We start from the raw sequence: 12,991 nt of genomic DNA on the forward strand, positions 1-12,991 counted from the left end.
CGTGTATCGTTAAGCAAATTGCTTAAAAATTCGCGACAGAAGGGATCGAATACCTATCGCTCGGGAGGAGGAAATGTCAAGCAGACGCGACTGAGAAGGTTGAGAAGGAAGAAGGGAGAAAGAGAGAGAAGGAAAGGAGAGCCGGGGTGCCGGAACGAGCGGGGCCGACCCTGCGCGCAGCCTCCCCAGTCCACCCCGAAGATTCAGTCGTCGTGCGGCAGAGGAGGACCGAGGAACGCCCGGTCGAAGCACGCTGCTCTTCTCTCGATTCGTCTCACTTGCAACCCTCTCTGTTCCTCCGTTGGTCGGTCGGACGCACGCTCGTTGCCTCCCTTCGGTCGGTACGGTGCGTGCTACGGCTGCGAGTGAAAACGGAGCTACGAGGACGCTTGCTGGCGTTTCGGTATATCCAACGAAACTGTCGCGACCAATACGGTAAAATCCCGACAACAACCGGAACATTCGGAAGAGAAACGATCGAAACATCGAAACTCCACGTCACCGCAATGTACGAAGCTCGATCCTCTGCGTGAATTCTACAATCGTACGAACATCGACGCCGGTCTGGGCTAGTCAACCTGTCTCCTCCGAATCTTTGCTTGCCTGTACCGTCTCTCTGTGTTCCTCTCTCTCTCTCTCTCTCTCTCTCTCTCTCTCTTTCTTTCTCTCTCTCTTGCTTTCGCGACACTGTGAAAGGCGAAGGGTGGGTAGTGATATTGCATGCCGCGATACTGGACACGGTGGTGGTAGTGTTTCTAGTGGTGGTGGTGGTGGTGGTGGTGGTGGTGGTGGTGGTAGTAGTGATGATGATAGTGGTGGTGGCGGCGGCGGCGGCAGTGATACCAGGGATGCTGGTGGTAGTGACGGTTTAAATTTCAGCCGCGTGCTCGGGTTCACGTACGTGAGCCATTACACGGGTCCACGGACTTTCTCGCCAACCGAGTAGGATATACGAGCGCCAGTCACTGTTCGCGGATGCAAATTTCGGTCCAGCTCCTCGAGGTGCTGTATAATTTCTTTTTTGTTGGTAGCGCGTTGGTACGCGCGAACCGAGCGGTCTCCGCTGCCACTTCTCTTCCGCCAGAGTTGCCGCGTGCGTGCACGCGTGTCTCTTGTCCGTCGTATGGATTTCGAGTGCGTGCTTCGCCGAAAGGATCCACGTCCACCCGACGTCCGTGCGTATCTGTTTCGCGAACGCGACAGCGAAGAGATTCGATAGAGCCGGCACGAAAACGGGGAATACGACGTCCTGGCGGAGTCGCGTTCGTTCCCATGGCTCTCCGCACGAATTCGCGATTCGATGCACGTTCGTACGCGAATCGACGGGTCGAACAACCAGTTGCGAGGCAATCGCGAATTCACCACGATGAAAAAAGAATCGGCGAGATCGACCGATGTTTGTCTCCGTTCCGACCAAAGCCAGACGAATGTTCGTGAATCGTTTTACGGGAAAAAATCCGCCTCCAAGTATAATACATATATTCGCCTGCGCGCGAAGATGGAACGAAACCAATATTTACGTCGCTATGATTTACGCTCGCGACGACTTTCCTCGAATATCACGATCCACAAGAGAGAGCGGAACGAGACCGGCTCCGTAAATGAGAATCGTACCTCGTAGGCATTTCATCGAACAAAGGTTGAACGTTGATCGTCTGCGAAATCGTAATTCAACGGTTTTCTCCAAGCTCGCGCGGTTTCAACGTTTACTTACGCGAGTCTTCTCGCGTAGCAAAATGCCCGCAGGTGATAACTCGTTGGAAAAAGAGTACATTTATATTACGACGTCGAACCGTTTCTCCTTTCTTCCCATTTCTTTGAACGGTCTGACATTAAACTTGCACGCCGCCGGTAGTTCGTAAGAGTTGGATTAAACGTAACATCATGATCGATTACGCGACGCGGCGGACACAATCATCGACTGCTCCACGCTGTCTGCTTCCTCGAAGACCAGGATAGAAAGAGGTAAAACAGAGACTATCTTTTCATCGGAGAGGCCAAGTGGCTGGCGGTATACGAACAAGCGTATTGTTCGAAAGCTTGTTACATTAGACGAAAGCAGAGCGTAGTATCGATAGCGGCGTTTTCTCTTTCTCCCTGGTACGAAACCCTTGGGTGGCGGCGAGCAATCGTAAATACGTTGTAAACATTACCGGTTCTCCGATATCGGAACTCGGTTTGATGGTGCAGTTCTTCCGCGAGAAAGAAAAAAGATACGGACGAGCATGTACAGACGGCCGTGTATACGCGTATGCATACTATACGCGCATATACATCGGGCAAGTTTGCATTATGGAAATCCACGGACTTTACGAGTTTTCGAAGATATCGCGTACATTTCCTTATCTCGGTTTAAGGCTCTCCGGCAAACGTTTATCTCCGTGGCGTAAAGAGGATAGATAGACTCCGCAAAATCGGCAATGATCTCGTTCCGCAGTGAGATATAGCTGGTAGCCTCCTCCATTTTCCATCCCGTGAAATATTTATATTCACGGAGAGCAAGGTCGAGGAAGAGGGAATTTTTCCATGGAAACGCGGACGATTGTTCGACTCGTGGTCAGAACAGACAGCAGCAGATTCTCTGGGTATTTCGTGAATTGGATCCGCGGCCTTGCGCGTGTTCCCGGTGTCGTTCGATCGCGCGGGAATGAATATCGGTAACCGTGGGACAGAGGGACGAGCACAGAGGGTCGATGGTTTCCCGTCGTACTCTACCCTTTCTCGTTGAATAGAAATGCCAAACTACGCGCTTTTTTATTTTTTTATTTTTGTTCTGGCGTCGGGCGTTGTGTCGGAACGAACCATCGGGGAGAACGATTCGGGGGAGGGCTAGGGGTGAGAAAAATATGGCCCGGGTGCTACGTCGATCCAACTTGCCCATTTATTTATTTTTTTTTTTTTCTTTCTTTCTTTTTCCGCCACTCGAGAATCATCGACCGTTCCGAATATCGGTCACTGTAAATGAGATTCGTAGAAACGAAAACGCAACCGCGCCAGGATCGAACACCGGTCCGACCGGCGCTTTCTTCCTTCGCTTGGCGCGTCTAGCGAGAGACTCTTCACAGCGTGAAAGCAAACCGAATCACGACGAAAGAAAAACGGGGAAACGCCGCGAAAGAGAGAGGGACAAAGAGAGCGTGGAGAAGAGGGTGGCAAGTGCCGGATTAACTAGCTTGTTTAAATGTTTAGATTGCCAGGTGGCAAAACTCTTCTTCTCCGTTCCGATGCAATTCGAATCGATCGACCGCTAAAAATCCGCTCGCGTTCGAGGTTATCGTCGTCAAGGGGAAGCTCCGAGCTTTTTCAACGGATTTAAATGCTCGACGGGTCCCAGAAGCAAATAAACCAGCGAAAAATCAGAACAAGCTCTTCGAGCGGTAGAATAAGAGCTCCGGTTTATAATTTCAGCATCGTGTACTCAAAACCTTTTCACACGAAGATACATCACTACCAATTGAGAAATAAAAGTCGCAAAACATCGTCGGACGCGAGCGGATTCTTCTCCGGAAGATGAAATTCCAGTCGCGATCGTGTCGTCTCTACACGAAGAAACACGCGGACGTGACCGTCCTGACGACGATGAATTAGACGGTTCGGCGAACACGAACATCACGGTAAAAGTTTCAATGTTTCGTCTCTTTTATGAGACGTTTGCCGCGAATGAACGTCTTTCGAGAAAGAAGTAGAATCCCGATCAGATCTAGCGAAACGAGTCTCGTTAAAAGAGGCAAACGCGGACCGCACGGTATCCTTTCTCGAGCAAGAAGAACAGCTTTAACCGTAAGAGCGTCTCGCGAGTAAAACGAGTGGTCGGTGAATAGAGTCAGCCGGAGTATACGATAGACGTCGCGTAATCTGAAAACCGTTCGGCTGATTAAATCGTGGCTAAGCGAACGTAGGTGTCGTTCTATAGCCGTGACCCGGTATCCTTTTAGAAACGAACGGATTCGCCGGCGCAGGAAAAGGAAACGAAGAGTGTACGTGCACGATGCCAGCCAGAACGACGTCAAAGGGTAGAACGCAGCCAGAAGCGAGCGGAACGTGGTCGAACCGATACTCGCAACAACACCGTTCGATTTTACACTTTTATACGAAACGAGCTACGCCGATCACCGTTTCCGTGTTGTTTCGGCCTGACGGTTGTGCCTTTTGATTCGTATACGAAAATAGAGGCGAGTGACCGGTGAACGTTGACTAAAGCGCGCGACCATTGCCAACAAACGGAACGTCGCCGCTTGCCTCGTCGACGTCGACATCGGCGAATCAACGTTGACGCGAGAACGATACGGGAAACGGTGGTGATTCGAGCGGCGTGACTGCGCGTGACGATCGACGCTCCCAAATGGATGGAAAGAGTACGGCCGAGTCTTAACCGGCCTGTAAATAGTCTGTCGTAATTCTCGTCACGCGGCTCCGATATCCCTTAAGTGGCGATATCCCCGGTCGGGTTGTTTCGCAAGCGTACGCAGACTTTCTTTCCTTTTCGCGAGCGAAACGAACCGGAGGAAATAGTGCAGTCTCCAGATTCCAATCGAGAAAAAACGAGAAAGCAGGAAAGGAGAAAGGATATAAAAGGAAACGTCCAGGAAGGAGCCTAATGTTTCTCAACGACATGGAGCTGCTAATGTTCTTAGCAGTAACGGCCTCTCTTTTGGGTTATTGCCAAACAGATGAAAAAGGTAATGTATAGACGTCACTTGGACGGTGACGAAAGAAACGCGAGCTTTGCTTTCGGCTGTTAACATCGCGCGATCGTAAATCCAGGGATGCACGATGGAAAACCGGCAAACATCGACAGAGATTAACTTTTATGGTCAGCGAAACGAGTGGCCGCCGCGAATGTACTTATATCACCGATACCGACCTCTTTTTCAATGGTCCAACGATCTACCACTGCGCTTTTAATAACCAACGAAAACGCGCCAGTCGTAAACACGGGGATACGGCTTGCTCGTTCTACGATCAGTCGATCCAACGGTTCTTATTTTCCAACGATTCCTGGATCGACGAAGCTCGCGTGTATCCTTTTAACGATAATTTTTCGTCGAACGTTTGCTCGTTTCTTTCGAACGGACGCAAAAATTTCAACGATACAATTGCGATACAACGGAAAAAGGAACGCGAAAAGAAAAAGTGCACCGTGAGGCTTTACGCGCGTAAAAATGAATTTTCAAGGATCCAATTATTCTCTCGCGGATAATATCGCGAGAGAAATTTCCATTTTGACAGTAATTCAGAAACTGTTGACCGAAAGTATCGAGAAAGAAGCAAATGAACAGCGACGACGGAGTATCACTCCGTACGGAATCTCTGGCCGTTTTTAATTAGAGTCATCAATCGCGTCAGAACTAAAAAATATTTTCCTGTTATTGGATGACAAAGTAAACGAAACAGCAAATATGGAACGGTTAATTGCAAATATTAATTACAAAATTAGTTTGCTCCGTTTCGTTTCGCGAAAATTATAGCAAAGAGAAATAACGTAATAATATGAGATGTGGTTCGCTCGGTTCACGGTGACGCAGATGAAATACCAAAGTATGATATCTGCAGCCGCGGTTTCGATCGTCTCTAATTGCCACGATACAGTCCGTGATTCAGTGATTTTCGTCTCGTGTTCTTACCTATTTATGGCTACCGCCCACTTAACGACACATGAACACCATCAGATCGATATCGACTTATTTACGTTCTGTGGCCGAAAGAACCAACCTAACCCAAGTCTATGTTTTTCGAAATCCAGTTATACACACAGCGCGTCATTGCACTTTCTTTATTTTATCAAAACAACATGGGCCTATTTACGTTCGTTATAAATAGAAAAAGGATTTAAGTGGATGAAACTACCTTCAGTGGCCGCTGTTTATCCGTATGGCGTGGTCTTTTCGTTCTATTTCCTTTTCAACGATTTATAGTTAACGATTCGATACACAGAGACAACGAACCTTTCGGGAGATTTAATTTTAGCGGCGAGAGAGGGAAAGAAGAAACGACGATCGAATTGAAAACGCGGAATCGCGATTTTTCATCTTGACACGACTTTGATGGAGCGCGTAAAAAAACGGAACTAGCCACCGTATCCATCTCTTTATTCGAGGCTACGCATCACTAACCGATCATCGATGCACCGATAAAGCTTCAATTAATCCTCGTATAGAGCATACGCGCCGATCATTCGACGAACAAAGTACGAACTTGACCGATTAACAGATTTTCGAAACCTTTCATCTAAAATAACGTTGCCTGGAGAAGGACGCGGCGCGCATCGGATTTGCGTATAACCGCCAACATCCGCGAGGGTTATCAGTTTTACGTAAACTGTGCTTCATCTACTCACTTCGTGACTTTGATCGGGTATTAAATTTTAGCGAAAGGATACGAGGAAGAAACGAAGAAAGGATAGCTAGAAGTTTGCCCATCGACCAACAAGGTGTAATCAGTTTTTCATTTAACCGGCTAATCCATCGTTTAGCGGATATTGCGAACGCCAACGATCGAATTATATGAGGTAGAAACTTTTAGCCGAAGCTTGAAAAACAATTACCTGCTATTTTTCGTTGTAACTGAGTCGAAAACGAAATTTATCGCTATCGATTTTACAGAAACCATTCTTGATCCTCGGCTACGTATTTCTGTAATAGCCGAACGTCGAGGGCAATCTAGCCGAACATCGAAATACCATGATGGAAATAGCAATAGCAACACGAGTTTAATCAATTTCCCGTTTATCTCGCGTTCCATTTCACTAATCCATCATTTTGCTGGGAAATTAATGCTACGTCGACGCTCGGCCCGCGATCCGAAAGCGTCCGTTTTTCGAGCAGTCGACGCTTTCTCAGTCGAAAGGAGCGTATCGACAGATTTTGTTAATTAAATACGACTGGCCGTTTAACGGCCAATCATCGTTGAAAAGCCGAAATCTCTATTCAGTGCGGCATGCGGAAATTTCGCGCGTCGATTCGCGGAAAATCGCGAGTATCGTGAAACGTGGCATCTTAATCCAACGCATTTCACGCGCTCCATTGAAAACCGGAATCCGTCGACGCGACAAAAACGGAATCGCGATACAAGAACAATATCGTCGTAGTCACCTTGCCGTTTATCCAGCTCATCTGTGCTTTATAGACTGCTATAGCTGTTCGTTGGAAAGTTCGAACCGACAGGTGCATCGCCGAGTAAAACCAATTCCACCGACGGGACGCATCTACCACGCGACTATGTACCGTGTACTTGTCTCATCTTGTCTCGTCTCGAATTCAACGTGGGATTACTTTACCGAAAAGAAGACGAATACGATGCGGCAGCCGCTCGATGCTTTACCATTCGTAATACGCGAGTTACGAAGAGACAAAGCCGAGTTCGGCTTCGATTCCATGAACACGTCCGACGTCAAGTATCAGCTAAGAATGACGTTTATTGGTCAGACCTGGGGTTAGCTTGCAGAAACGCTACCCCCAAGCGACTGACTTTGCGCCATTTCTCTGCCCTATTATCTTGGTAATTAGCGATCGATCAACATTTCCGATAAGAGAAAATCTGCTTGCAATTGGATAAGGATCTCGACCTCGTTTATTTCTAGGTTGTGCCTTGCGCCGATAAATTCGAACCGTGAGAACAATAAACCCTGTGCGTAAAAATCCACGGATTCTGGTTAACGGGTACGCGTTAGCGTCGTACGGTATCGTCGCTGAACTCTGCCATCGCCAACCAAACTACATTCAACCGCGATACGAAGCTACAGGAGTAGTCTATGCGCGAATAACAATATTACGATCTACACGGTAACCCGAAATCGATGAAAACGATTCGCGGTCGACGTTAATGCTTTTATGCGCTGTTCGACGATGATAGAAAAAGAAAAGCGAAGAGAAAGAAACAGAGATGAAAGAACGGCCCCGAAGAAAGAGAAAAAGAGGATCCTACGTAGTTAATGACCCGTGCGGTTATTCTACGTACTCGACCGCTTTCTTAGATCATTTACACGCCACTGGGAAATAAACTCTTTACAAGTCTCAACGTTCGGTGTAAGAGGACGTCCGATTTCTCGGTATACAGCTAGATACGAGATCTCTCCTTCAACGGTCGTTTAAAGGAGTTGAAGTCGTTCATTCATCGGTCTTGCCAACCTTTTCAATCGCCTACTGTATTTTCTTTCTTCTCTTTTATCCCTCCTTCTTCTCTTCATTACGTTGTCCTCTTTCTCCGTGTTCGACACAATCGAAGTACATCGAATGATGGAAAATATGAAATCATAACGATCGACGACGTCAAATAAATTTTGCTCCGTCGTGGCGCGGCATCGGTCGTTTATTTGCCACGGCTATAGTCCTCCTTTCGCAGTTGTTTCGATTTCCGTAAAATTCCCCGTATTTTGCGAGGCTTCACCGCAGCAACGTGAATTAAACAGGTAAAAATCCATTTTTATACGGCTGCAAACGCGCAGCAGCTGAATATTTTACGTCGGTAAAAATTACACGATCCTTTTATTCACGATATAAATGATAAATAGTTTATAAGCAGGCTTTAACGTTATTAAGAGCGATCAATTATCGCATAGAAATCTACACTGGAATTATTACTTACTGTACCGAGTGAAAAGGATTTCCCGAACTGTGCCATATATACAGAATTTTCTAGAAAGCACCCATTACGCGTCTAATCACATTCCTCGACATAAATTATTTATCAAGGTTTTAATAACGTTTCGACGTGTATGAGATTTTTATACGAATGATATGTACGGAACAAACAGGCGAAAATTAAAACGTTGAAACATACCGTAGTTCGACAAAATCGAATATCAAATTCAATTTGATTGTTCGAGGAATTAAATCGCTTAAACATCTACGATATAAAGCGACGCGTTCAAAACGAACATTTTTATCGATAAAATGGAAAAGCGTTCAAACAACGCGTGCGTTCCTCCACGAAACGCAGAAAAGGAATAATCAACAATTTCTAAAGTTTCCGTTTATTTGCAATGTTTGTACCGATTCGTAGAACTCATCCCCAGCGAAATTAAGGGAACGGAAAATATGCGTAAACAAGGGTATCGAATTGTTTCACAGATTCTATTGGTTCGTCGATCGATCGCTATACATTGTCGTGATCCGAGATGACCTTGACCGCCAATGAAACGACCTCGATAACTCCCATGTCATTTAAACGACCTTAACTTCTAACGACGCACGATCCGATTCTCCAAACCTACCTTATTTTTTATTCGAACTGAAACTTTCATAGCAACAACGAGATTACCTACCACTGTTTATAACAAACCCGATACGACTATATTTCCGTTTTATCGTGTCGTTTTCCTCTTTTAAATCCTATCCTTTTAAGGAACGATTTTAAGAAACTAAACTGTACGTTCATGCGTCTGTAAAAATACGCTCTACGTTTTGTAGCTTATTTTAAGTAGAAACGTGTATGCCTATGAACGTGTTCAAAGCGTATACACCTTCCGAGTAACTTAGTACAAAGGAACGAGCAAACATATACTATACATTCATATTTCACGCATCGATAGCTGAACGATTGCCACCCGGAAGGAACAATAAATTTTTCAAATTTATTACAGTGTCATTTTATGGTGCGAGCTACATTCATCTTCCGGTACAAGAAGCTAAGGGTGCGACTGACATCAGCTTCCGGTTTCGAACTCATCTCGCGGACGCTATGCTGCTATTGGCCGCTGGCAAGACGGATTACTGCCTGATCAAACTCGAAGCCGGCAGATTGAAGGTTCGTTTGCCCTCAATGCTTACTTCTATTAATAGGCTTTCTGTTTGGAGCTCCGTGGTCGCTCGTCGTTAACCAACCGCACGTGCTACAGTCCGACGCGACAGTCAGACTTACGTCCCTCTCTTCCTGTCCCCCTTTCCTCTGTCTCTCTTTCTCTCTTTCTCTTTGACTCTCTATCTTTCTACAACCGAGCTAAGAAATTAGGCTCGCTTTGATACATAGAGAAAGGGATGAAAAAAAGAGAAGGGGAAACGCATAGAGCTAAAACACTACACCGCGACCGCCATAAAAAATGCGAATGGTGAAATACGATTTTCATGCACACGTCCAACGATGACGTTTTGCCGGTTGGTTTTATAACTTCGATAAAAACCGTGATTTTAACGTCGCATCGTTGCCCCGTTTTATTCGAACCATTAAAACTCCGCAAGTAAAAACATCTTATTTATGTACGCCGTTGCTCGTGAGGAGCACGAGCAACGGTTAAAAGGGGGAGAAACAGGGCAGATCGATGCATCTCATGGCAGAATAACATTTATCGACGAAAGAAGAAAACAACCATCTTTTTTCTACTCTTTGCCTATTTTTCTCTCCCTTTCCCTTTCCCATTACGTAAAAAGCGTTCGTAAAATTCACTCTCGAGCAAAGTTAACGCCTTCCTTTGACTTTGTTTAAATCAATTCCAGGGCATTAAGTTCTCTCTGAATCAGCCGGGCATGAAACGCGCCAAGCCAATAATGAGTTTCAGCGTAAACTTTGATATAAAATACATACCGTTACGACACGATTTTGTTGTAGTTAATAATCCATCGCGTAACTACTGTATCGGAATGATCTCTTTATACCAGGTGAAATAAACAATACGACATTACAACCCATCGATCGCCGTTTCACGAGACAAACAATTTTCGTCGCGTGTCTCAAAAATACAATAGCGGCTCGCGGGCCGGCGACTATTTTTAACTGAATTAAATATGACACGCCGGGATTTAACTTTCACGCGCACGCCACATGAAATAAAATATTGTAATTTATTTCAAAGCAACATCCTCTGTAAACTGCCGTGAAAATTTCTATTTGCAAATAATCGTGAAAACTGTTCTTCCATGGTTGTCGTTAAAACGCGATCGGCAGCGAAATTTGTAACGCGAATCGTTACGTTTTAACTTAGCAAAGAAAAAAAATACCAGCGTTCTATATCGCACGGTCTAACGAAAAAGTATGGAGGAACACGAGATCGTTTCGTTCAATTATGTCGGGTCGCGATTATACGTCATAATTTGTGCCGTCGTGGGTTTCGTCGGAAACTTTTATGTTTGTTTGCTTCCGGATGATTTTGCTGTAACACGTTGAAGCGTGCCGATCGTTAAGGATTCAACCACGAGTTCTCGGTGCTCGTATGAACGTGCACGGTTATTAACGATCGCCGGTGACGCCGCGACGTCGGCCCGAAACGAATGCTCGTTGCTGAGGAATTAAACGACTCCAACGAACGTAGCAGGTTGCATTACGAGGAACAACGATGCACGTGGGACGACAGTGCCCAGATGGACCACTTTGCTCTTAGATAGTAATCGTCGTCGAGCGAGTAGTTACAAATTATGAATCCGTGAGAAGAATCGCTATAAGTATGACGAATTGGAGCAACATCGCCACAAAATGCGTACAACTATCTAACGATAAATAGGAACCAGTTGTTAATCCAGCTACGCTCGTTACGTTTAATTCGAATATATTATATCCAGCGATCGCGTTCATACGATGCAAACGCTTGATAAGTAGAAACAAACGCGAAAGCCCGAAACATTTACAGAGCGCTGGCTATTAATCGTCTGTCAGCGGTTATTGTTACCTGGCCTCAGACAAGGGACATTAATATTCTTTAGCGAGAGGGGATTTGCAAACTTTGAATCGGTGACGCGTATCGTTCTTGATTGAACGTTTTAGACCGATTCTGGCATTAACTTGGGTTAACGCGATTAGCGAAAGTCGCGTTTCGTGTCTCTCATCCTTCGCAAACGCGTTCGAACGTGAATCGATAGACGCAAACGAGATCGTAACACAAACCACGTTTCACCGACGATGAATCTTCGTTAGAAATTGCGAACGTGTAACTCTCAATTAAGAAGCTACATAAAGGGAAGAGACGCAAACAATAAGCAACCGGGCAGACAAAACAGTCTTGACGTCCGCGGCGAGCATTTAACTGCCATCGTACCGTATCGCGCGATTATACGAATACGAGAGGAAAAATTCTCGAACGAAACTCTAATTCGATCTAATTCAGCAAGGAAGAAAAACGAGGAAAGCGCCAGTTCCTTCGCGAACTCTAATAAATCTAGAAAATTGCAGACCGATCAGCCTATTCAGCTGGCCGAGCGAGACCCTGGAAATGCGAATTGCTATAATTCAGCTAAAAATCTAGAACGTCGTGAAAGCAGTTCCCTTCTGGATTCGTCTTAAATCTTTCGGAAACGTAGAGAAAATTACAGAGCAACTGACTTCTTCGATACTACTACGCAGTGGTTAATGCGTGAACGTAACTGTCGGCCGTCTTCTAGGAAATTTAAATCGTCGAACCCGAGCCTTTTTGCGACAACCTTAAGACGATGACTAGGGTAATCCAGTATCGCGATAGAGTGTTGAAATACCGTCTAAGTGCATTAGAGGACGAGGAAAATGCCGTTTCTCGGTGGAGCGCTAGGATCCAAGGTGAAAACCGCGCGAATCTAATTTCGCGAAGGGTTAAGTCCACAGGTCGAACCATGAGAAGACGGGTAGGTGGTGTCTGAGCTTAATTAAATTTGTTAAGAAGATCGTTAAAGAGGATGAGAAGGGGGATAAGCGAGAGAGCAAAAAGTGCAATGGAATCGTTTCAGCCTTGTATGCCTCGGTACGCTGTCGGATCTGCCTCGGCTCTCGTTTCGTGGTTTTACTCGTTTAAAATCTTTTCCATCTTCACGGTTATTCAATTATTCGGAAATTGGGGCTCATCGACGAGAAGTATCGTTTACTTCCGATTGTTTCAGCAGCGCGTTAAATTCGCATGAAAATTTATTCTATTGCGCGTTACAGCGTTTATATTTACCGAATGAACGAAAAATCTCTATGAATTTAATCAAACGTGCATCGTTTGCTTTGTATCGAGAGTCCGTCGAAATGATTCGATGTCCGCCGAAGCACGCAATTCCGAATTCGGTCCGGTAGCCAGAATGTGCGAGAGAGAAAGAAGAAAAATATCATCCTT

At 45.6% G+C, this 12,991-nt stretch overlaps 1 protein-coding gene across 2 annotated transcripts in view; it reads left to right on the forward strand.

The window, feature by feature from the left end:
- Nucleotides 1-221: 221 nt before the first annotated feature.
- The window catches only part of kon (chondroitin sulfate proteoglycan 4-like protein), a 32,377-nt gene continuing 19,607 nt past the window's right edge, over nucleotides 222-12,991 (forward strand). The window contains exons 1-3 of one of the 2 annotated variants that reach the window (XM_076619903.1): nucleotides 222-435; nucleotides 3,936-4,679; nucleotides 9,581-9,744. In XM_076619903.1, coding sequence (XP_076476018.1) covers nucleotides 4,598-4,679; nucleotides 9,581-9,744 — 246 coding nt within the window. In that variant the 5' untranslated portion in view covers nucleotides 222-435; nucleotides 3,936-4,597. Of the gene's footprint in view, nucleotides 436-847; nucleotides 1,003-3,935; nucleotides 4,680-9,580; nucleotides 9,745-12,991 lie in introns of those variants that run through there. The other variant, XM_033332001.2, reaches the window with a different exon arrangement.

Source organism: Bombus vancouverensis, chromosome 7, assembly GCF_051014615.1.
Source record: "Bombus vancouverensis nearcticus chromosome 7, iyBomVanc1_principal, whole genome shotgun sequence".
Classification (NCBI taxonomy): domain Eukaryota; kingdom Metazoa; phylum Arthropoda; class Insecta; order Hymenoptera; family Apidae; genus Bombus; species Bombus vancouverensis.